Below are 25,509 nucleotides of genomic sequence, written 5' to 3'. Positions count from 1 at the left end.
AATGACTTTTGTATCCCTGACTGGACCATGACTGACACAGAAAGGAAGACTGGAAGGAGGAGAAAGAGTCAGCTACTTTCTTTTCTAGGTAACCAAGGTTACTTACTACCCTTAGCAGGGTAGAAGAAGGTAGAGGAAACAGAACAAGAAAGGGAGCGAATATTTATCGAGTACTTTTGGTGTACAAGTGTTTCATTATCATTTAGTCTTTACAGATGAGGAAACTGAAGCTCAGAAAGGTTAGGTATTTACTGAGATCATATTGGTAATACATGATTGAACAGGAATTTGAACTCAGGACTGATTCCAAAGTTTTTTCCACTGGAGTATGCTTCCTCCCTAGCAAACATAAGTTTATATTCAGAAACAGTTCTTGAAGGGTTGAGGGGACTAAGATATTAAAGTAGTAAATGTCAAATAACCCAGGATCCTGTTTACTGCCACGGTCCCACCAAGCTTAGCTGAAGGTCGCTATTAATACGTGTCAAAACTAGTACATCTTTGAAGAATTCCTTTTGCCTCAGCCTATACACTGCCTGGATTTGGGATGGCTAACTGAGAAAGATTTTTGAGGACCAAAGGTGTTCATTAAGCACATCTGATATTTTGGAGGGTTTTTTTTAAATGGAATTCAGGGTCCCTTGGTTTGGAAGAGTAGAATTTATTTGGGAATCTTTTATCCTCCTTCCCTCACAGCAAAGGTTTATCAACACCGATATGTTTTATGTCCCCAGGACCAAAAAAAATGCTGGGTAGAAGGGATGACACAGATCCATCTGTATGTGCACTAATCCACTCGTACGACCTTACCCAAAGCATGACTACTCCCAAATCTTGCTCTCTCTTGAGATGTAGACATGTATATCCAAGATTTTCCTGGGCCTATTTAGGCATCCTCTTACAAGTCTGATTCAACATGTCCTAAAATCACTGTATCTCCCTGAATATCAGGCTCTTCCTTCTGTGTTCCTGATTTATTTTGGTTAATGGTCCCACAGTACACCCACGTTTCTCCCATTGACTGTCCCAGCCAATCATCGTAAGCCTCACCCTCTTTCTCAGGCTCCGCATTCAATCAGGTACCAAATCCTATTAAAACCAACTTTCTAAGCCCCTCCCAAATCTACTGTCATTTATTCATCCATTCAATATTTGACTGCCACTGGCCACAGTTCTGGGGATACTGAAATAAACCAGATTGGCCAAGGGAGATGCTGACTGCCTCACGCTTATATGCTCCTTTTTATTAAGTCTTTTCTCATCTGAATTACAATGTTAATCTTTTTACTGTTTTGGTTATCTTTCTCCATATCCTTCCCCACCCATCCTGCCTATGACCCCAGAATGAGTTTTATAAAGCTGAAATAGTAGGTCACTTTTTTCCTTAAAATCTTTCAGTAACTACACATAGCCTTCAACTGCCGAAATGCCTTGCGATGGCACATGGGACCCACCATGGATGTTTCTTCCAGCCTTTCCCTACGATGCTTCAGACTTACACACCCACTCCTACAGCAGACTCTTTCAGCCTCAGGCACCTGTATGTTGTTATTCTCACTACTTATAACACCCTCCCCCATCTCATACTTCTATTTAACCCCCATTCAGCTTTCAAAACCCAATAAAAAAGAACTGCCTTCTCTGGAATCTATTCTGAGTCCACCTCATGCCTGGGGCTCCTTCCTCATGATACCTGTTCTTGGTTCCCACAACACCCAGTGCATACCTTTATCATAATATCACAGCACTTATCAGACTCATAGGTAAATGCACTGTCTCCTCCACTCTGCTGTGACTTCCTTGAGGGCAGGGAGAGGCTCGGGTTCACTCTAAACTCCGACACTGGGCCCTGGATCTGGCACACCCCAGACCCTCAGCATATACAAGAATGGATACGTGCCTATTTTGAAACTGTGAAGTAATATACAATCTTACACTCTGAAACTCAAAAGAACATTTTTTACTATTTGCAAACTCCTATTTTTTCTTCTCTGCTCATAAGAATAAAAGCATTCTACTTTTGCACACCCAGCTATTAATGTAATTATCCAGTTTCTTCAGCTATTACTATAACCCATTTAACAAAGACTGAAGTTGTACACATGGCTAGAGAACTCCAATCAACAGGAGTTAATCTAGGGCCTGTGAAATATCCATAACAAATTCTTCAGAACTGACTTTCATTAATAAAGTAGACCAGGGGCCGGCCTTGTGGTGCAGCGGTGAAGTGTGCACGTTCCGCTTCCGCAGCCCGGGGTTCCCCAGTTCCGATCCCGGGTGCGGACATGGCAGCACTCGCCTAAGCCATGCTGTGGCAGGTGTCCCACATATGAAGTAGAGGAAGATGGGCACGGATGTTAGCTCAGGGCCGGTCTTCCTCAGCAAAAAGAGAAAGATTGGCAGCAGATGTTAGCTCAGGGCTAATCTTCCTCAAAAAAAAATTTAAAAAAAAATAAAGTAGACCAGATGCAAGCTTTGTCGTAATTTTAGAAAAATGTAAAAGTACAGCCATCACATTTACACTACCCTGCACGGGATGTACACTACCCTAAACCGAGCCTAATCCACCATAGTACTGCTCTTCTCAAGATGGCATTTTCCCTATAGTGGGATTACAATTGAACAAAAAGCGTTTGCATCTGACACAGGTCACTGTAAGTTCACAGTAACAGGATGAGCAGCTTTCTTCACGTGTCAAAGAGTAGATCCCACTGAGACACGACGTTCTCGTGTCTGCCTCTTAAATAACGTGAGTTTAATAGATAGGCTCAAAACCATAGCTTGGTTCCCATACCATTCCTCCCCCAGCATGCTCCGGAAGAAAAATAAAATGACTTATTTACCAAGTACTTCCCACTACTGGAATTATATGGTAGCCCTGCCAGCGGCACAGAAGTGTTTAGGCAGGTTTAAGCTGAGTAATACACATAGGTGGTGCAAGTATCATAAAGCACAGAGTTTTGCCCATATTAAGATAAACTTCCTGCCCCTATTGACACTTAATCACAGAGGTCTGTTTACACAGGATTACTCTAGCCTTCAGCTCCAAGCTAAATGGGCTTTGGGGAAATGCTCCAGAGAGAAATTGGTTTGGGATTTAGGAGGAGGCCTATATTTTGGTCATAACAAGAGTGGTATTTTTGTTATACTCTTCTCAATCTAGGTCTACCCAGAGAGTGTATGATTATACTTCAGGTATTAAAGACCGACTTCGTAGAACTATTATTAGAAAAATTAAAGATCTAGCTAGCTAGTATGCCTCCGTTCTCAACGTCATGCCACAGAGCAGCACGAATCCAAGATCAAAGAACGCTGTGATGTGGCGACGCACCATACCAAACACAGGACACCACTGTTTCTGCTTTTCCATACTCTTTATTGCCAACAGTTTAAAATGGTCAACATAAAAAAAAAAAAAAAAACATTTCGATAATAAATACTGCTCTTTGGGCTGTAATAAATAAAAAGTTTATTAACAAGGAATGCACTTTTCCAGCCACAAGTGTCTTCAAAAATTAACAAAAAAAAAAATTATATATGGCCATAGTTCACAGTTAAGCAGCCAAAAGCTGCTCCGAGTACAGCCTTTAAACAACACGGGAGCTTCCTCCCTTCTCCTCCCCTTCAGGAAGTATATTCACAGTTCCGAGTCCTCTGTCTGAAATGCTCTCCACAGAGAGAAGTAAAGAGTCAATGCACCTTTCTGTGAAATTGTCTGAAAAACCTTTTAAAACAGGTACGTCAAGGAAAACTGCATTCTGGTTCGCTCTGATTGTCCAAAGTCAAGAACTGTGTGCTTCAGCCTGGTCTGGTTCCACCCAGTCCAGCAGGCCACAGAGGAATTGTTTTCGTACCACCACCTGTCTGTCTTCTTCAACATGCTGTAGATCATTTTACTGGCTTCCCTGTAGATCTCACAGTGGAAAAGAGGAGTCCCATAGGGTCCATTCGAAAAGTCTTTTAGTTACATCTCTGTAAGAGCATGTTCAGAGCATATTCCATTCGATTTTTTAATTCTGATGAACAGCCAGACATGAGCAGAGTTGTCAGTCTGAACGTTGTAGATATCCTGTCCTCATTGATGTACGTGAGAAGGTATTCTTCATTTTGGCTACAGATGATTATTTTTGTATGGTCATGGTAGAAATTCACCTTTAAAAAGCAGATACAGATATTAGATCTCTCTAAATATTCAAGAATTAGAAAAGTTTGGTCAATAACTAAATTGGCTAGGTAATTGTTTAAGACCTAACCATGCACTTTCCTGAAGGGTTCATATACCTGAAAGGTGCCATCATTGAAGAGCATCATTAAGGCCTTATCAGATTTTAGCCACTGAAGGAGGTAGAGCCGAGGTCTGCGAATATCAGTAACACTAGGCAGGTCTCCACCCTGGAAAAGATTGGGAGAGTTAGTGCCTATAAAAATTTTGCAGTGTGCACTCAATTCTTCTAAAAGCAAATGCTTCTCAAACTTAAGCAAGTATCAGAATGGCCTGAAGAGTCCTGGCCCCACCTCCCAGAGATTCTGACTCAGGACATCTAGGGTAGGAATGAGAATCTGCCCTTCTACAAAGCCTTGAGGCTATGTGGATGCTACTGGTCTGTGGACCACACTTCAAACATCACTGCTCAAAAGCCACAGTACGTACATCCATGAGGTTCTCCTCCATGTAGTGAGAGAAGTATTTCAGCACCGTCACTTGACTAATGAATTGTTCAGGAGCATCTGTTGCTGGGAAAACAGAGCACTGGCCAAGCTCTGCGTAATAGTGAACTGTTCTAAAAAACAGGAACAATAGGGAGGGAAGAGAAAAAAAACAGAAGCAGTTAGTCAGTGTTTTCAGATTTCTTTAGTGCAAGACTAAAGAAATGACAGGACTTCATTAATTGGATACACTTACTTTTTGTCTGGAAGGAGGCTCATGTGAGCACCGTTGTTGAAAAGGACACCTACAGTGTGGTCTGAGAGCTGGTATCCAAAGCCATACTTGTTAGAGTAGTCGACCCACTTAGTGACCCACTGAAAGGAAGTGCTCAGCTGCTCTTTGGGGATGCAGTCGGCTTCTGGCATGTTTTCTAGACATCCTCGAAGGACTCGTGCCACTGTGTCTGCCACACTCCCCATGGTACTGTCTTCGAGGCCTGAAAAGTCAGAGGAAGATACAAAATAATTAACAAAAAAACCTTAGACTTCAGCATATGCTAAGTTTCCCTCCACTAATTCTGAGGACACAGAATTCAAAATCGTTCCTTGCCTTTTTCCAATTCCTCTAATTTTGCTTCCTCTATGCTAAATTAGGCTACAAAACATACTGGCTTCAGTCACTTAGTACTGAGCGTTTATAGTTTCATTATTTAAAATGTGACTGACAAGCACTTACATTCACTGCTACTGCTGCAGCTGCCCAGAGTCCCTCTGACTATCATCCGAATAGCATCTCCAATCTGCTGCTTGTTTTCCACTGCGGTTGTTCCAGATCTGGCCACTGTAGTGGTAGGTGGCGGGAGCTCCTAGAAAAGAGAAGAGTCAGGCAATGAGTCAAGCATCTAAAATTCATTTAGGGTGGAGAATTCTAGGTTAAGATGAGACTCTGGCAATTGCTCAGAAAGCTTATCCAAAAGCAATGGACACAGCCAGGTTGAAGATAGTGCAGTAACTCAATGGCACGCATCATTAAACTAAAAGACAAAAGTTTCTCCTTTCAAAAGGCCGGAAGAAAAGCTTTATGTAGAAGATTATCATGCTTGAACTGTGATAATCATAGTGCAAGTGATAATTAACGAAGAATGGAAATGATATAAAGTGTTTATATCTATTTTGTTCTTTTCCAGCATACCTCATCTGTCCTGTGTTTGCTAGGCTGCTGAGTTATTGAAGTCTTTTTCAAATCATGCCTAAGCTTGTAAATTTCTTCATCTTCTTTAGATGCTCTGTCTGTAAATCAAGGAAAAGAATTATGAGTGTTACTCTATCCCAGCAACGTAGGTACATAGCCATATTTCTTCCTTTTGCATTAATAACCAGCTTATGAACATCGGCGAAAACGGCATTGTTATCATGGCCATCAGCTACAATTACGCAAGAAGCACACTTTAATATATATGACACAAAGAGCTGTCAATCACAACTCGCAGTGGGGATTTATTATGCCATAAAAAGTCTAATGGTATACAAACATACTGGATAAGTTATGCTAATGTAAAAGCCTCTTTTAACTAACTTATCAAATTTAAATATACTATTGGATACAGAAGAGTGAGAGAAGTCTTAGAACTTACTTTGTGTGTCAATGTATCTTGCTTTGTCTTTTTTGCCACCAAAAAGAGCAGCAGCTGCTTTCTTAAAGAAATTCTTAGCTGGGCTTGACAAGTGGAAATCTGGAACTGTATGACAACAGCTAGAAGAAAGTCTGTCTGGAGTGAAGCCCTGTGGGGTATCAAAAAAGACTCTCATTATCTGCTGGGTAATGGGGATCAAAAGTATCTAACAAAAAGACACAAGAAACATACCAACCTGCAAAAAAAATTCATGTCTAATGATGTCATCCAAACTAGGACGATCCTCTGGATTTTTAGACAACATGCTGGCTATTAGGTGCTTAGCAGGAGCCAGCAATGACGATGGCATTGTATACCTTGCTTCTCTTATGCACCTGTAAGTTTCTTTCAGATTTGTAGTTTCAAATGGGGGTCTTCCTAGTAACATTGTATACCTGCGCGAAAGGGAACAATTCTTTAGGGATGATGATAAAGCAACTCTTCTCAAGTGTTACATCTAAATCCAAATTTGCTTTTTGATCATTTTGGTGCATTTACTTACATGACACAGCCTAAGGCCCAAATGTCTGATTCACAGCCATGTCCTTGTTTGTTGAGGACTTCAGGAGAAAGATAATTTGGGGTACCACATATTGTTCTGGAAAGAGAAAATATCAAGATCTCATTAGGAACTACTGTACTGTTTAAACTTAGTTCTCTGGACAAAACTTTAAAAGCACTATGTTGAATTTCTATTTGGAAACATTTGACTTCTGATTTTTGGTACCTTAACAACTGACATTTGACCAAGTGACTTTTGGCAATTTTTTTTAATGCATGTACAGTTTTTTTCAGCCCACATGACAAAGTGTTTTTAACCAACTGAGACCAGGTACAGCATGGCAGTTTTACACATTACAGGCAAATGTAAGACAGACTTCTTTCACAATCAACTTACAGGCATAAGGCACTGTTCCTGGTCCATAGTGGGCTCTTAATAAGTGTTTCCTTAAATTAATATCATTGTGGCTTATAGATTTCAGTATCAACTGACCTTCTCCGAAACATTAACTGGAAAATAACAAGGGCATATTTGATCTCCACAAAACCCTAGTAGGACGTATCTTTCTGACTCTTACCTCCTTCTGTGTTCTAAGGGTTCCAACCTGGCTGCCAAACCAAAGTCCCCGACTTTCAGTTCCATGGCTTCATTAATAAAAAAGTTCCCTAGATGAAAAACAAAACAAAACCTGAATCCCTTTGAAATGGTGTTCTACCCAAGTACACACACATCAACCTTGGAGGCAGGCAGGCAGCGGTTTAATATTAAATTCATCCACTCAAAAGAAAGATTACATAGGCTGGATCCCAATTAAGAATGTTAACACATAAAAAGGGAGAGAGAGAAGAAAAGAACACTTCTAACACAAAAGTCAGCAATCGGGGTCCAGGGCTCACCTAGTTTGAGATCTCTGTGCAAGATTTCTTGTTCATGAAGGTACTTTAGTCCAGACACAATCTGCCTGAGGTAGTATCGGACTTCTGGCTCTGTCAACACCTTCCTTGCTTTCAAGATATGAGCCATGGACTAGGAAGAGAAGGAAAAAAGAGAATCTGTCAAACAAAGTTATCAAAATCAGTGGTCTGCTTTTGCACAATGCCTGACGAGTTACAGCTGCAGTATAATAATTACTTCCACAACTAAAATCCCAGATAAAATGCAGTTTGAATGCCACGTCCGTTTGGGGGAAGTAAACATACTGAAACAGGAGTTGACACTTACCCTTCTACTGCAGTATTCCAAGAGAATGTAAATGTTTTCTTTGTCCTCAAAGTAGTGGTAAAACTGCACTACATGCTTATGATGAAGAATCCTGTGAAGTTCTATTTCTTTGTCAATCTAAAACAAAATGCAAGGTAAGGTTTATTAGCCTCTTGTCACCTCGGAAAAGCCAGTTGCTTACACATGCAGAAGACATTTCCCTCACGGGAAGGGCCATCCCTGCACACAAAGAAAATACTTGACTCAACAGTCATACACACCTTTTCCCTTTGATGAGGTTTAGCTACTCTGCTGTGAGGAATAATTTTTGCAGCATAGACTTTGTTGTTGGTCAAATCTGTCATCTCGTAACATTTCGCGAAGCCACCCTGAAAGGAAACAAAGCCGAGACGGAATTGAGCACGGCAGAAAAATGGACGGCAGATCTTTTAAAAAATAAATGAATAAAAATAGGAAAGAAAAGCAAAAATGGGGGGAGGGGAGGTGGACAGAGGGATGCAGTCTGCTTTTTAAAAGCTCCTTCCCGAAGGGAAAAGCATCCTGAAAACAGTAAATTAAAACAGTTTTCCTTCCCCCCTTACAAAGAGGAGCTTCATGGAGCGGACTGGGGTCGGGGAGATGAGAAATAATATCTGAAGAGACTTGTCAAGGAAAGTCTCTGGGCGCAGGTGGAGGGAGCTGGATCTGGTCTCGAAAGCTGGGCTGCGGGAGGCAGACGGAGCCGCGGCTCAGGGTGTAAAACCGATCCCGGCGCTGTCAGCGCACAAAAGCCAGCGGAGGGCAGGTGAGCAGCCCACGTCGCGCGGGGATCGGACTCCGGAGAAACCCAGAAGCGGCGGGCGCGGGACTCAGGGTCCGGCCGGCCCGGGGGACGCGAGGGCGGACCTCCCTCCTCCCGCCGGGCGGCCGCTCGTCACCTTTCCCAGCACTTTGCCCCGGCAGTAGCGTTTCCCCGTCGTGGGGTCGACGATAATCCGCGACACCTCGGCCCCCGAGTGCGAGTGGTGGTGATGGTGGTGCGGGGCCGCCGGCTGCACCTGCGCCTGGGGCTGCGGCGCCTGGAGCTCCTCGGGGGGCTGCTGCGGCCGCTTCTTCTTCGAGTCCCCGCCGCAAGTCTTGCCCAGCGCCTGCTCGCACATCTTGCTCCCGCCGGCCGGTTGGTAGGTGATAGTCCGCAAGAGCTCCATCGTCGCCTCGCCGCCCGGCCCTGCCTGCTGCCACCTCCGAGGCGCCGACACACGCCCGAGCCGGCCCTCGCCTTCGAACCCCTGCCGCCTCTAGCAACCGCGCCCGACGCCTCCGTCCACTTGTGCGAGTGCGAACGCCGGGCGAAGTCTTATATACGGGCCGAGGAGGGGCGGGGACTCGAAACGGGATGCTACGTCAGGGGCGAAGCCCCGCCCACCAGCCGCCCGAGAGCGCGGGGCCGAGCCGGAGGGCCCGACGGGCCGCTGGCGTCCCGCGTCCGAGCGGCGTGTGAACGCAGGTGGCACGGCCCGGGCGCCGGTCGCGGGGACCACTCGCTGCGACGGGCAGGCCGGCAAGGGAGTCCGGTCGTCCCCGGAACCGCCAGCCCATTCTTCGAATGCTGCGAGCTTCTGGGCGTGAGCTAGAAACCCGAGGGCGGACGCCAGGCCCCGCCCCCACCGCTCGCCCCCGCCCCCGTCGCTCAGCCCCGCCCCCGCCGCCGGGCCCGGTGGCCGGGCCGCGCGGGCACCCGAGCCCCGCCGGGCGCTTCTGCAAACGCAGGGTGCCTCCCCCCGCGGTGCTTCCTCACCGCCCCCAGCCTGACGCCGCCGGGGTCAAGGTGCACGGCAGCCCGGCGCCCACGCACAGGCACGTGAGGCCGCACCTGGCCGTCCACAGGGCGTGGGGGCTGCTGGCCCGCGCTCTTACCCCAGTAGCTCTGTCTAGGGGGGAACCCTGCGGGGAGGCCGTGCCGGTGATAGACGGCGGCTCGCAAAGCAGGGTGGCCCGAGCCCACTGCCGGGCTGGGCCCGGTCGGGTTCCCGCGGCGAGTCCCAGGTAGGCCCGTGGGGCCTCTGCCGGAGGTCGAGCCCTTCGAAGCCTTAGATCGGCTTCGCCTTCAGGTTGCCCGAAGGCTGGGGGCAAGGGCGCCATCTCGTGGAATGTTCTAGAAGCGCAGGTAGCGGTATGAGTGGGCTGCGGGTTAGGACAATGTGGGCCTTCTTTGAAGATCAGTGGCGTTAAAAGCGTTCCTGGTGCTAATTATGGTTTTAAGATCAACACCATGTATCTGTTCTTACTTCGAAGGGGTTATGCAGAATGCGTCGTTTAAATGGCTCATTAAGCCACGTAGCTGCCCCGGTGCTGGGAGAGTGGGCCCAGGGCCGCCTGAGGTGGGGCGGTGGAGGGCTGAAGGGAGGAGCAGAGGCAAGTGAGCTGACCGGGGCTTAGTTTCCTGTTTCCGGACTTTACTGTTCAGTTTTGCTCACCTAGGAACACCATTTTTCCCCTCTCATGACCCCAGTGTAACATTCAGTGAGTGCTTATGTCCAAGGCACGTTGTTTCATGTTTTGTAATGCCTTGTTTAATCCTACAACAATTCTGAGTGGGAAATATTGTTCTCATTTTACAGATGAGGAAACGGGGGTTTAGAGAATTTAAGGATTCTCTCTATATATTTAGTAGATCACCCAAATTATGATCATTAGCAGTAGACAGATCTTTTTATCTAAGTTAACAAGATGTGGTCAGCAGTTTTTTGATACTCAATTCCAGTGCTCCTTAGAACACCAGATTAATAAACTCTTGGAAGGTTCTTAGAACAAGGGTTTCCTCAGTCAACTATCACGTTTGGGTCTGCGTAGTATCATTTAAACATTTTCAAAGACATTCTGTCTCAAATCCTTCCCACATAATGTGCAGAGGCGGCTACATTGGCGTTACAGGGCAGAAAGGGAAAGTTGTCTCTGTTTCTTTCTTTTTCATTCTTTAATCAGTTCAGGGCAAGCCCAGGCTTGTTTCTCACAGTGAAAGTAGACTTTACCCGAGATTAGCAGGGCTGGAATAAGGGGTGGGGCTGAGGGTGGAAATGCAGAATTACATCATCCTCCCCTTTATTCATAGGCTTGGGGGTCACCTTGCTCCCCAGATTTGTGCAAACCATTCACTAGCGTGTGGTAGGCTTGCTGGTTGAGAAAATACTACCTTAGTTTCCAGAGCTATTTTTACCCCATGCCTTCATTTTATTGGTTGATAATGAACTTTTTATCTGTATTTGTTTATGGCCTTCTAAGATAAGGGCTGTGAAGGATAGAATGCCATATCTTTCATTATTATTTCAATTCTTTGATTATCATATACTATTGTATGTATTTTTACCAAATGTACTTAAACATTTGATAGTCTCTCGAACATTCCGTATGAAATTCAGGTCTATCCTCCAAAACATTCAGGCATTTAATAAAATCGTAACACTATTTGTGTTACAGGGTCTTCAGTCCAACTGTGAAAATCTGATTTTTCAGTTTGTGGTGCCCTCATGTGGGCAGAACCAAAATTGTAGTCTATAGAACAAAAAAAGGAAATCAAGGTACTTGGCATTGGAGATGAATCTTTACAAAATGTTTCTCTGCAGTTTATTGATTTAATGCAAATACAGTTAAAGTCTCAATAGGATTTTTAGTGAAACTTGGCAAGCTTATTGTAAACTTTATATGAAAGTGTAAGTGATCAAAAATAGCAAAGTCATTTTCAAGAAGAATGAAAGGGGCAGGGCTTTCTCTGCCAGCTCTCACGATCATGACCATAGCAGTTAAGAAAGTCTGGTCCTCTCCCAGGATAGACTGACCGAGAGAATAGATAGACCCTAGAGGCACATGTATGTGGAACTTTCATATATGAGGAGGGAGCCATGATAGATCAGTGACGAAAGGAGGGACTATTCAGTAAATAGAACTAGAAATAAATAATTTTTCCGTATTAAAAAGAATGAGATCTGTATCTCACACTGCACTCATTTTCTAGGGCTGCCATAGCAAAATACCATAGACTGGGGAGCTTACACAACAGAGATTTATTTTCTCACAGTGTGGGCGGGCTTGGTTTCTCCTGAGACCTCTCTCCTTGGCTTGCAGGTGGCTGCCTTCTCATGTGACCTTACGTGATCTTTCCTCTGGGCGTGAGCCTCCCTGGTGTCCCCTTTATGTAGCTAAATTTCCTCTTCTAAGGACAGCGGTTAGATTGGATTAGGGCGGTGCCTGTGAACTCATCTAACTTTAATCACCTCTTTAAAGGCCCTAGCTTGAAATACAAGGGGTTAGGGCTGGGGGTTAGGGCTTCAATATATAAATTTTGAGGGGACATAATTCTGCCCCTGTCACACACCATGTACAAAAAAAAAATCTACTCCAGATGGAGTAAGGTTTTAAAGATCAAGAACAAAACAAACTATTAGTAGAAAGTATAGGCAACCAACTTTCTGAGCATAGGGTAGGGAAAAATTTTTTTTATTGAGATGTAATTGACATATAATTGTGTTAGTTTTAGGTGTACAACATGATGATTTAGTATATGTATATGTTGTGAAACAGTTAACACAGCAACCACAAATAGTTACAGATTTTTTTCTTGTTATGAGAACTTTTAAGATCTACTCTCTTAGCAACTTTCAAATATGTGATACAGTATCATTAACTATAGCCATCATTCTGTACATTACACCCCCAGGACTTATTTCTCTTATAACTGTAAGTTTGTACCTTTTGACCACCTTCACCAATTTTGCTTCCCCTCCCCCACCTCTAGTAACCAGCAATCTGTTTTCTGTATCTATGAGTTTGATGTTTTTTAGATTTCCCATATAAATGAGAACACACAGTATTTGTCTTTCTCTGTCTTATTTCACTTAGCATAATGCCCTCAACCAACGTCCATCCATGTTGTCACAAGTGGTAGGATTTCTTTCTTTTTTTTGGCTGAATAATACTGCATTGTGTATATGTACTGTATTTTCTTTATCCATTCATCCATTGATGGGCACTTAGGTGGTTTCCATACTTTGACTATCATGAATAATTCTGCAATAAACATGAGAGTACAGATATCTCTTCAAGATTATGATTTTATTTCCTTTGGATATATACCCAAAAGAGGAATTGCTGGATCATATGGTAGTTCTATTTTAAAATTTTTGGAGGAGCTTCCATACTGTTTTCCTTAGTGACTGCACCAATTTAAATTCCCACCAACAGTGCACAAGGGTTCCCTTTTTTCCACATCCTCGCCAACACTTATTCTTTCTTGTCTTTTTAATAATAGCCATTCTAACAGGTATGAGGTGATATCTCATTGTGGTTTTGCTTTGCATTTCCCTAATGATTGGTGATGTTGAGCACCTTTTCATGTACCTGTGGCCATTTGTATGTCTTCTTTGGAAAATGTCTATTCGAGTACTCTGCCACATTTTTTTAGTAGGATTGTTTGTCTTTTTGCTATTAAGTTGTATGAGTTCTTTATATAGTTTGGATATTGATCCCTTATCAGATATTTGACTTGTAAATATCTTCTCCCATTCTTTAGGTTGCCTTTTCATTGTGTTGATGATTTTCTTTGCTGTGCAGAAGCTTTTTAGTTTGATGTAGTCTCACTTATTTATTTTTGCTTTTGTTGTCAAATCCAAAAAATCATTGCCAAGACTGATGTCGAGGATCTTAACCGCTGTGTTTTCTTCTAGGAGTTTTAAAGTTTCAGTTCTTATGTTCAAGTCTTTAATCTTTTTTGAGGTGATTTTTGTGTATGCTGTAAAGATGGTGGTCCAGTTTCATTCTTCTGCATGTGGTTGCCCAGTTTTCCCAACACCGATCATTGAAGAGACTATCCTTTATATATATCCAAGGATATACTGTGGGGAATGGATAGTCTCTAATAGAGGGAAAGAATTCATAATGTGCAAAAAGCATTAACTCTATAACAAAAGATTGATAAATTTGGCTAAATTAAAATTAAGAAATTTGATTTATTAAAAGACACCTTAACATAAAAAAAATGGGCTGTAAATTGGTAGAGATAAATGTAAATTGATAGAGAAAAATTAGTGCAAGACATAAACAAGCATTTCATGGACAAGGAACTACATATAGTTAGTAAACAAGGTGATATTCTTAAAGTCATTAATAATCAGGAAAATGCAAATCAAGACTGCTTAAACTCGTTCAGTAGGTAAAAATATCACGTGTTGAAGATGATGTAGATCAACGGTTTGCTTTTACAATTGTGCTGGGAGAGTAAATTGATCATCCTTCTACCCTACAACCCAGCAAGAGAAATGCTTGCACAGATGCACCAGGAGACACACACAAACACAGTCATGGCAGCACTTTTAATAACAGCAAAGAAATGGACACAAACCAAATGCCCATAAGACAGGAGAATGGATAAATAAATCGTGGTACATATACATAATGGGATATTATGTGAACATCAAGGAATTATAGATAATCCACATCAGTATGCATAAATCTTAATGTTGAGTTTGAAAAAAGACAAATTGGAGCCTGCCTGGGTGGCATAGTGATTAAGTTTGAGCACTCCGCTTCAGTAGCGCAAGTTCAGATCCCATGTGCAGACCTACACACCGCCCATCGAGCTGTGCTGTGGCAGTGTCCCACATACAAAATAGAGGATGATTGGCACAGATGTTAGCTCAGGACCAGTCTTCCTGACCAAAAATAAATAAATAAATAAATAAATAAATAAATAGGGGCCAGTCCCATGGCCGTGTGGTTAAGTTTGTGTGCTCTGCTTCAATGGCCCAGGGTTTCGCTGGTTTGGTTCCTGGGCGCGGACATGGCACTGCTCCTCAGGCCATGCTGAGGTGGTGTCCCACAGAGCACAACCAGAAGGACCTGCAACTAGAATATCCAACTATATGCTGGGGGCCTTTGGGGAGAAGAAGAAGAAAAAAAAAGATTGGCAAGATGTTGGTTCAGGTGTCAATCTTTAAAAATAAATGAATAAAGACAAATTAAAGATTACTCTTCTTATAACACTGCAGAACTAAATCTAAATATTTTGATTATATATGCATAAATATTGATTTAAAATACTATTTTAAAAAACAAGGAAATGTCTAACACAAAATGTAGGATAATAGTTAGCTTGTATGAGTGAGGCAAGGGATATAAGGGACGGAGAGAACAAACAGGTCCATATAAGTTCCCTTCAATGGTTTAGTTCCTGGGTTGGGTTATGGGCACACTGGAAAGGAGCATGCATCATGAGGAGGCCTGTAACAACTATGTCATGAGCCAAGGAGTTGGTTACTGCAATTATGAGTACCTTAAATCCAGGTAAAAAAAAATAAACATTTCTGACGAGCAAAATGACAAGAAGGAAGTGAAACAAGAACGTTTTGATGTACATGTTCGCTGCCAAGAGGCTGCAGGGGCTGGGCTGGGCATGTCAGTCTAAGTCCAGATATCCTGAGCAGCTAAGGCTTCAATCTGGAAGGTGAAAAGAGCCCGAACCTCATTTTATATTTGCCACAATATATTCAATTGATTGGATTAAATTTAATATCTAACTCTTTAAAAGTAACTTAATGAGTGTAAAATGGAAGGTTAACTTTAGGATTTAAATTTAAATATTAAATATGTTAAATATCTTTTACATTGTGTTTATTTTGACACACTGCATTTTGTAAATGAATGAAAGTCTGTGGCAAATCCTGCCAGTAATCTTTGATGAAGGTTTATATTATATATTTATCAAAATATTTGACCAAAACTTTTATTCATTCATCTATGTGTGTGTCTGTCTATCTTCTGGATGTGGTAATAATGTTTGAGAGCAACTGTTCCCCCCGCCATTCACTGTTGTACAAACCACAGCTACTAATATATTGCAGTGGACTTAGATCTCCCTCTACTGGTAAAAAATGATAACGCCAATCAATGCTGTAAAGTTTTTATGGCTGTTTAAAATGCAGCTGTTCCTTTAAATCATACTCACCATGTCCTCGCGTCCTGTGGCATAGGCATAAGAAGTAATCTCACTTTTGAATCTAAAAGGCCACAATTATCTTCTAAAGTGAATTTATTTAAAAATTTATGAATAGAAAACAAGCTATTAAGTGAATCTATCACAAACCCAAACAAGTTAAAAGTGTTCTGGCTTTTCCTCATTCTTGGAAGTGAAAACCTTTTGTAAGTATTGATATGAAAAACCTATCTCAGTGACATATTAAAAAAATTTTGTTAAAGAACATCTTCCTCTCTTCCCCTTTGGAGTTCTTGCACTTTGTTTATCCTCCACACATGTACTTCTGAATTTCCTGTTCATTTAAGATCTTTTCTTCAAATGTATGCTTTAAAAATAATAATGGAGAAAATTTTTGCCTATACTGTTCTATATCAACTGTGGTCAATTTGAGTCTAGACTCTTCAGAGGGGCCTCATAAACTTCACAGTGAAATCCCATTCAGTTAAAATTTTGTGTGTGGATGAACATCAACCTCTAGGCCCTTAAGACCATTTCCTTGAAAGTAAAGAATCTTCTTTTGTCATTCTATTTTAATACATTTTATGAGATCCCATTTCACTATTTTTAAGGCTATTTGAAGAAACTGGTCACTTGTTCATTAACCTTGAAAAACTAATTTATTTGAAAACGTACAGGTACTGCAAGTGGGAAATCAAAGACCAGGAGGAGAAATCTGACTAGCTTTAATTTTAGCTTCCCACCAAAGCCTTCACTACAACACAAGGACACAGGTGAAGATCGTTAAAGCTATTCCAAAACACTACTCTTAATACAGAAGAAAGAGTTAAAGTTATTAGACTTACAAGTGTAGAGTATTTGTCAGACTCAAGCTTGGTAAACAAAGGGTAGTTAGTACACACTGATGAAGTGTACCCAATCTCTTTCGATGGATGGGTGTTGACAGGTTCAACCTCGGTGACTGCTCACTTTGGTGGCTACTGTAACCCACGGAACTTCTTCCCTTGAGGAGGAGTTCCAGGGTCATTGCAAAGGAAGGCACAAAAATATAGGTGTAAAGCTGTTCTCTGTTTCAAATATCCTCCTCCCAGGTGCTTTTTGTGCCTCTGCCATTGGAGGCAGGAAGAGTTACAACTCAAGTTTGCTAAAATGCTTCAGACACAGCCACTGTGCAACCAGTTGGCATAGTGTCACACCCTGTGCTCACCTTGTCCACCAAAGATTGACCTTTCATTATTGATCTTTCCCCTCGGAACTGAGCTGTTTCCATTAACTAAAGGCCTTTTTAAGAATTATTTATACTCCACTTCTTAGCTATGAATTCTTTGGCAAGTTATTTTGAGTCTTTCCCCATCTAGAAACTGGAGATGTGAATACCTACTAAATAGGATTATTGTGAGAATTAAATGAAATAGTCCATGTAAAATGCTTTGAAAGTGCTCAGAATATATTGTGTTTAGTAAATATTAACTATGGTGAACTTCCTATAGCAATGACTATAGCAATTTATCACTTTTCCTTTGTAATCCAGAAATCTATCTGAAAGGAGACCCACAAACTCCACTTCTAGTAAAACTAGGGAGAAACTCTCCAAAATATTTGTAATGTATGTCAAAAACAACCATAGTTGTTCAGAATTTTTTATTTAAAAATCTATCCCCCCCTTTTTTTTATTTTTGGTGAGGAAGATTGGTCCTGAGCTAACATCTGTGCCCATCTACCTCTATTTTGTATGTGGGTCACCACCACAGCATGACTTGATGACTGGTGCATAGGTCTGTGCCCAGGATCTGAACCTGTGAACCCTGGGCCACCAAGGTGGAGCACACAAACCCAACCACTACGTCACCAGGCCGGCTCCTAAAAGTCTATCTTAAATAACAATCAGATCACATGAAAAATGCAAACCTCAATTTTAGAATATGTAGAAAAATGAGAAAACACTGTTACTGGCCACAAACACAGGTTCTTTTACCTGCCACACAAGGAGACAAAAATTTTTTAAAAACTGGACTGCCAGGCTTATGGCAAAAAAAGGAACTTTTATTATTCTCAAAAGGTGCCCAGATGAGGAGGTGGGATTTAAGACTCAAATCCACCTCAAAAACGTAAGGGTTTTTATTTGAGGCTTTTGGTAGGGGAGAAGGAACATGTGGCCTTGTAGGTTGGTCCCTTCCCACAAGCCTGCATTTGGCCTTGTGAGGCTGTTTGCAGGGAGGGAGATGGTGAGATAAGGGATTCTGCAGGGTGATGTCCTTGGTTGTCTGCCTCCATGATGGATGGGGGACTCTGACACCAGGAAGCCAAAGAGTTGAGGTCTGGGAAGCTCCGGCTTCTTGATATTCTCTGGACATCAGTTTCCCTGTAATAAACTTCAGTGACCTATAATTAACCAAAACTTTCCTATGAGTCCACCTGGCCTCTAACAATTTGTAACTTCTGTTTTCCTTGTGCGATAGGGGGAGGTCAGTGCCCTATTCTCAACACTAGCTTCATGCTGCGTGAAGCTCAGGGATACAAGGTTAAAGAAACTGATATTTACATAAGAATGTAACTAAAGAAGCAGGGAAAGGGGAGGGGGCTCAGGAGTGCAGGTATTGGATGACCACACACCCTTGGGTGCCTTTAGGTAGACAAAAGTTTTGGATCTGCTGAATGTGACATTCTTAGGGAATCTAAGAAAACGTTAGTTATCTTCTTATTATGGAGAGAAGGAACAGATTAGACAGAGGACTTAAATCTGCTAACAAGTCATTCTCTCTATGAATTACTGACTGGCTACTTATTGGCTTGCTTACATGCAGTTCTAAGCGTTTCTCCAAAGCACGCTTCGAGAATAAGGCAGGGGAAGGGGTTCTGGTGAGTCAGGGTCATTTACAGTTCCAACATGACTTCATTCTATAGGATGGCTTCTCTTATGCTAACTTTTGACTACATCTATCTCAGCTAATTCGGTGGCGCTAACAACACTAGCTATCAGGGCTTGCACCTCGGGCAATTTTGCCCCGCCCCCCAAGGGCACATTTGGAAATATCCAAAAACATTTTTTATTGTTACAACTAGGGAAGGGGATGCTATTGGCATCTAGTAGTTAGAGACCAGGGATGCTGCTAAAAATCCTCCACAACAAAGAATTATCTGGCTCAAAATGTCAGTATCACTGAGACTGGGAAACTGAGATAAAATAATGCTCGGCAGCAAATTCATAGCTTTAAATATTTATATCAATAGATGGAGAAGAATTTTTTAAAACTATTTAAAAAGTAGTAAAACAGATGAACTGTTAGCTAGCCAAAACTCTACCCTTTCCCTCAAAAAAGAGGGAGGCAGAGAGAAGGAAAATGTACTTAAACAAAATAAACACAGAGGAAAATTAAAGAATAATTGGAGACTACTTTATTCCATATAAATAACTTAAATCTAAGATGAGATAGATACTTTTCAGAGAAAATTATTTATCAAATCTGACCCAAGAAAAATTCAAAAATTTAAACAGGCCAATTTCCACAGAAGCAGAAGAGGAAATTGCCAAAGAACTGCCCCTAAAAACATATCAGGCCTGGATGGTTTCACAGGACAATTCTGTGAAACTATTGAAGTTAAAATAATTCCAATACTATTTAAGCTGTTTCGATCATAAGATTAAATAATAACTTAAAATTTATATTTGTGAAGCAACCATACGTTGACTTCGAGACCTGCAAAGATTATGGAGAGAAGACTACAGATAATCTCACTTATGAATATTTATATAAATTTTAAAATAAGACATTAGCAAACAAAACCCAGCAGCATAGTAACAGAATATTACATCATGATGAAGTAGAGTTTATTCCAAGAATGCAAGGATTCTTCAATATTGAGAATTCAGCATCATTGATCTACAAACATAATGCAATATTAATGATTTATATTATATTAATAGACATAAGGAGAACATCAAATGATCATTTTCTTAAGTTCTTAAAAGGCATTTGACAAGGTCAGCATCTATTCTTAATAACACTAAATTAAGAATCAATAGATATTTACCTACAGTGATAAAATATAGCTCTCACGCTTAGTGGGGGAAACAGCAGAAGTGTTAGAACTGAAGTCAGGAAGCAGCTAGGATGCTCATCTGTATCACTATTGCTACTCAACCAGAAGTACTGGACCTTGTAATTGAAGAAGAGAGATTGCAGGTATTAAGGTGGAAAGAAAAGAAAACTATCACTATATACAGATGATGTGACTTTATTCCTGGAAAACCCTAGAGAATAAGTTCAAAAAGAATCACCATAAAGAGTAGAATTCAGTAGCAGGGTGGAGAAATTGACACACAGAAATCAATAGCAGTTAGAAAATGTGATGGAAGAAAAGATCTTACTTACAAAAGCAACAATAACAATAAAAAGCTAACATACATAAGAATAACTAAGAAGTATGTGAGACCTATATGAAGAAAACTCTTGAGAAGGTACAGAAGACTGGACAAGTGGAAAACCCTACCATGTTCTTGGAGATGAAGACACAATGTATCTTAAAGCTGTCAGTTCTCCTTAGATCGAATTATAAATTTGACTCAGTCCAAATAAAGCTACTTTTTTTTTTAACCTAGGCAAGAGAATTCTAAAGTTCCTATAGAAAATTAGCAAGAATGCCAAGGAAAACCTTAACAAAGAACGGCTGGGGGAGTTGGCCCTTTCAGGTGCTAAAATATACCATAAAGCTTCAGCAATTAAAATGATGTGGTACTGGCACATGAATGCTCAGGTAAATCGAGGGAACGTAATTGAAAGTCCAGAAGAAGGCCCAACAGATATAGTATTTCAATATTTTATAAAGGTGTCAACTGAAATCAGTGAGGTTTGCCTCACTATTTAGGTAGACTATTTACTAAATGCCACAGGGTCAACTTGATAACCACTGGGAAAGAAAATAAAAGGATCTATGCTTTGTACGTAGCTTAATTCCAAACTGATGAAAGTTTGAAATATAAAATATGAAATTATAAGACAATATGGGGGAGTTCTTTTATAGTCCTGGAGTGTGGTAGATCTTTTAACTACTACACAAAATCCAGAATCCATAAAAGAAAAGATCCATTAATGTGACAAGATAAAAACAAAACCTTTCATTAAAAAATTTAAGTAAACGGGGCTGGCCCCGTGGCCGAGTGGTTAAGTTCGCGCGCTCCGCTGCAGGCGGCCCAGTGTTTCGTTGGTTCGAATCCTGGGCGCGGACATGGCACTGCTCATCAGACCACGCTGAGGCAGCGTCCCACATGCCACAACTAGAAGAACCCACAACGAAGAATACACAACTATGTACCGGGGGGCTTTGGGGAAAAAAAGGAAAAAATAAAATCTTTAAAAAAAAAATAAAAAAAAAATAAAAAAAAATTTAAGTAAAGTCAAAAAATTAATAATAACAAACTGGAAAAATTATTTTCAACATTTCAGAGAAAGGGTTTATCTTTCTGCTATAGGAAGAGCTCCTAAAAGTTGATTTTAAAAAGATCCATTCGCCAACAGAAAACAAATGGTTCTTATATTGGCTCAACCTCCCTCATAAGAAGAAAAACTGAAATTAAAAGTATAGTGAAAAACTATTTTCTACCTATGAAATTGGCGAAATCCCCAAAGTTTGTGTGAACATTGTGTTGGTGAAGTGTTGACGAAATAAACTCTCTTGTATGTTGCTGGTGGGAATGCAAACTGGTACAATTTCAGTGAAAGGCAATTTGGCAGAATCTGTCAAAATTAAACACTCATGTACTCTCTTCTAGGAATTCTTCCTATGGAGATAACCCCATATACAAAATGGTGAATGACAGGCATCAGCAAATAAAATAGCCCATGGGCCAAATTTAGTCCAATGTCAGCTTTTGTAAATAAGGTCTTATAGTAAAACGGCCACGCCTGTCTGCCTACATGAGGTCTATGGCTGCCCTTATTAGACAGCAGCAGAGTTGAGTAGTTGTGACAGAGACTCTATGGGCTACAAAGCCTAAAATATTTGCTCTCTGGCCCTTTATAGAAACAGTTGTCCAACCTCTGAGGTATACAGTTATTCACTGGAGCATTGTTTGTAACAACTAAAGACTAGAAAAAACCTAAGTACCTATCAATAGAGGACTGGTTAGATAAATGGGTACATTCATACAATGAAAATGTAGGCAATTGTGAGAAAAAAAAGGAGAAGCTTTTTAAGTATCGATATTGTAAGATCTCTAAAATAAGTATTGTGAACATCAAGTAGGACGGCATATGGAATAGTAAAGCATGTTTCCTTGGAGTAAAAAAGGAGGAGAAAATAATTTTTATAGTCTTAAATATGCATAAAACATAAAATTTCTGGGAGGATTAATAGGAAACTAATAGGGTTTTTTTTCCATTTACTTGTTTATGCATTTATTTTTGCAAGTGAATTGTTTACTTTTCTGATTACTTTTTTCATAGGTTTTAATGTTTGAACCAAGAGAATAGAATACCTATTCAAAAATACATATAAAAGTATTTTTAATGACAGGGTTCAGCTCCTTGTTCCTGGTCTGCCGTCCCTCTGTTACTCTATCATCTGATCGAGATTTCTGATGCCTACCGTGCTTCCTATTACTTAATTTTTGCTTGTTATTTTTCTTCCGTACAGGTATGGAAGCTCCATGAGGACAGGTACATTGCTTTCTTCAGCGTCTACAACAAACAGTACGTGGCGTAGAATAGGAGCTCAATTATTTTTTGGATAAACAAATTTATAAATATAAAACTATTGAGAATAGACATATTGAGAAGACTAGACATAAACTAGATTTGATCTTACATAAATTGCTCGACCTCTCTGTGCCTCAGTTTCCTGTTCTGTACCATGGGATTGCAATATTTTATTAGGTTGTTGTGATTAAATAAGCCAGTGCATAAAATATGCTTAGAGCAGTGCCTGACATGTAGTAAGACATCAGTAATGTCTGTTACTGTTTCATATTCAGGAGACAGGAAGGGGTGAAACAAAGAACTAGCAAGGGCGAGAGGGATGAACAAGGAGGAGTTGAACCCAAGGCCGAGTGGAGAGGTTCTCTCTCCAGCATCTGGTTTCCTGAAAGGAGTTGAAGAAAACTGCAAGGAGCTAACAAAGAGACAGAGTGAGCAAATAAGCTCTGTTTGCCTTTTTGGTTTGCTTTTGTCTTGGAGAAGTGGGAAGAGAGAGGAAGAGAGAGGAGAAGCGTCTAGGAGGCTGTCAGCACCAGCCAAGGGAGAAGATGCCCCAGCTCTGGAGCTGGACCATGAAGGACGCTGCAGCTTAGCTGCTCTGAGGGCTGGGGAGAGCTGGTGTACTTCTCTCAGTGCCTGGGGGAGGCCACAGTGGGACAGGCTTCTGAAGCTCTGCTCTATGGGGCCTGCCCTGGCAAACAGTCCTAGTGCCTGTGAGTGGCTGTGTGGGTTGGAAATGACTGCTGCACTTGAGAAGTCCCAAAGCCACTGTGCCCAGACAATACCTGTCCCTAATGCCATTTCCACATCCACACCTAACTCAGTTTTAGGGAAATGAGGACTATAAAGAGCAAGCCTGGCGCTGAGGGCTCAGTGTGGTGCCTGCAAGCCAGGATCTCCAACCACCGGGGAGGAGGCCCAGCCCTGGCAGAGATGGGGAGGTCTGGGCTGCTGGATCCTCACCGTGGAGCAGTGATCACAGGTGGGCAGTGTGGAGCCTAGTTGTGTTCAACTTAATTGTGAAAAAATGCAAATATATAGAGTCGTGGAAAGAAGGGTACAGTGACTATCCATGTATCTGCCACCAGATTCAACAACTGTTTACACATACTCCCCCCATTCTCTCTCTTGCCATTTAAAAATGTTATAAACATCATAATGTGCTGTCCTTAAGTACTGCAGCATGGAACTCTTAAAATGAGTAACTTCTCATATAGCTGTAATAGCTTTATCACACCTTGCAAAGTACACAATAATTCCTTAATATCTAATACCTAGTTCATATTCACATTTTCCCACTTGTTTCCAAAATTCATTTTATAGCCAAATTTTTCGAACTAATTGTCAATCAAGGCCCACAGACTGCATTCTGTTATGGCTCCTAACTCGATTAATCTGCAAGAGTCGCCACTTACTCCTTTGGCTTTTTTGAAGAGACCAGGCTAGATGTCTGGTAAAATGTCCGTTTTCTGGATTTGTTTTCTTTTTTCTTGGTGGTTTTATTTAATTTATTCCTTTGTCCTCTGTATTTCCTTTAAACTTGAAGTTAGGAACGCAGACTTATTTAGATTTGGGTTGAGCATGTTGTAGTAAGAATATGTCATGGAGAGTGCTGTGTAATTCCCACTGCACCCCCTCAGGAGGCACGTGGTACCCACTGTTCCTGACAGTCAGTTTGGTGTCTGTGTTCTGGTGGTGGCAGCCAGATCGCACCATTGTGAAGTACAGCCCCTCTTGTGTTACTGGCAGGTCATCTGTGGGATAATATGGGGAAATTTTTCCATTGGGCATTCACTTAATGGTTTGATCCCACGTTGATGATTCTCAGTAGAGCCAATGATTTCATTTGTGGTTGCAGAACGGCGATTTTCTGGTACTGTCCATTCTTTCTACATTTAATAGTTGGTATTCTCCTATACAAATATTCTCTCATCATCAGAGGCAGGGGGTGGAGGAAGGGGGAATGGGATGAAGATGGTCAAACAGTAGAAACTTCCAATTGTAAGATAAATAAGTACTAGGAATGTAATATGCAACATGATGACCATAGTTAGCACTGCTGGGTGATATATATGAAAAGTTAAGCGAGTAGATCCTAAGAGTTCTCAGAACAAGGGAAAAAATATTTTTTTCTTTTTCTTTTATTTTGTATCTATGTGAGATGATGAATGTTAGCTAAACTTTTTGTGGTAATCGTTTCATGATATAGGTAAGTCAAATCATTATGCTGTATACCTTCAACTTATATATTACTGTATGTCATTTATATATCAATAAAATTGGAAAAAAAAGTGTCGTCATCAACTGGGGTTCTTTTGTTACCCTGAGCTACAAGAAGAATAAAGTAACACATTCCCTTTAATTAGCAATTCTAAGAATAAAGATTTGGTGTAATAGTCACCTCCAATGTGGGCAAGGAAGTTTTTGTTTACATGTTTACTTTTTTAAAATAACATTGAGGTCTCATGAATTTTTATATGTTTCAAGTGTATTAATCAATTATATTCACTATTTTTTTAAAATGCAGGCTCATTCTGACAACAGGTAGGAGACACATTTTTTAAAATCGAGAGTTTAAATTGACATTTGGCAATTCAAATTTGGATTATACGGTTTTATTTAATTCTTTTGATTTTATACTCATCTCTTAAAATGAAAATTTTATTTTATAATAATAATGACAATCATTTATTTGCTTTAGCTCTAAAATATACATAAAATGATTTTCAAATAACATTACCAGTATTTCTATTAACTATAAAACCACTGAATTTGAAGCTCTTTGTCCTTAGAATATTTTCTTCCAAGAGT

General features: G+C 40.9%; 2 protein-coding genes across 2 annotated transcripts; one reads left to right on the top strand and one right to left on the bottom strand.

The window, feature by feature from the left end:
• Positions 1-3,355: 3,355 nt before the first annotated feature.
• Positions 3,356-9,688, bottom strand: PLK2 (polo like kinase 2). The gene is made up of 14 exons (XM_001916182.6): positions 8,961-9,688; positions 8,304-8,411; positions 8,044-8,160; positions 7,719-7,848; positions 7,400-7,487; positions 6,823-6,918; positions 6,517-6,715; positions 6,282-6,429; positions 5,840-5,937; positions 5,384-5,513; positions 4,904-5,144; positions 4,652-4,781; positions 4,282-4,392; positions 3,356-4,152 (listed from the first exon to the last, which is right to left on the bottom strand). Exons 1-14 carry the CDS (start codon positions 9,228-9,230, stop codon positions 3,961-3,963), a joined length of 2,058 nt encoding a protein of 685 aa, XP_001916217.4. The 5' UTR covers positions 9,231-9,688; the 3' UTR covers positions 3,356-3,960.
• LOC138919938 (uncharacterized) lies at positions 9,629-25,001 on the top strand. Its single transcript, XM_070246815.1, has 3 exons — positions 9,629-9,879; positions 22,640-22,662; positions 22,977-25,001. The coding sequence occupies exons 1-3, from the start codon at positions 9,629-9,631 to the stop codon at positions 22,991-22,993; spliced, it is 291 nt and encodes a 96-aa protein (XP_070102916.1). The 3' UTR covers positions 22,994-25,001.
• Positions 25,002-25,509: the final 508 nt, after the last annotated feature.

The sequence above is a fragment of the Equus caballus genome, chromosome 21 (assembly GCF_041296265.1).
Source record: "Equus caballus isolate H_3958 breed thoroughbred chromosome 21, TB-T2T, whole genome shotgun sequence".
In the NCBI taxonomy this organism is placed as follows: domain Eukaryota; kingdom Metazoa; phylum Chordata; class Mammalia; order Perissodactyla; family Equidae; genus Equus; species Equus caballus.
This window is presented reverse-complemented; position numbering and strand designations above follow the sequence as displayed.

Bases quoted from the DNA above. Each gene is read 5' to 3' on its own strand.
- PLK2 (XM_001916182.6), bottom strand. From the start codon at position 9,230: ATGGAGCTCTTGCGGACTATCACCTACCAACCGGCCGGCGGGAGCAAG. The intron at 7,488-7,718 runs GTGAGCCCTGGA...TTTTTCATCTAG, and splicing joins GCACAGAGATCTCAAACTAG to GGAACTTTTTTATTAATGAA. The intron at 4,393-4,651 runs GTACGTACTGTG...AATCTTTTCCAG, and splicing joins TGGAGGAGAACCTCATGGAT to GGTGGAGACCTGCCTAGTGT.
- LOC138919938 (XM_070246815.1), top strand. From the start codon at position 9,629: ATGCTGCGAGCTTCTGGGCGTGAGCTAGAAACCCGAGGGCGGACGCCA. The intron at 9,880-22,639 runs GCACGTGAGGCC...TCTTCCGTACAG, and splicing joins AGCCCGGCGCCCACGCACAG to GTATGGAAGCTCCATGAGGA.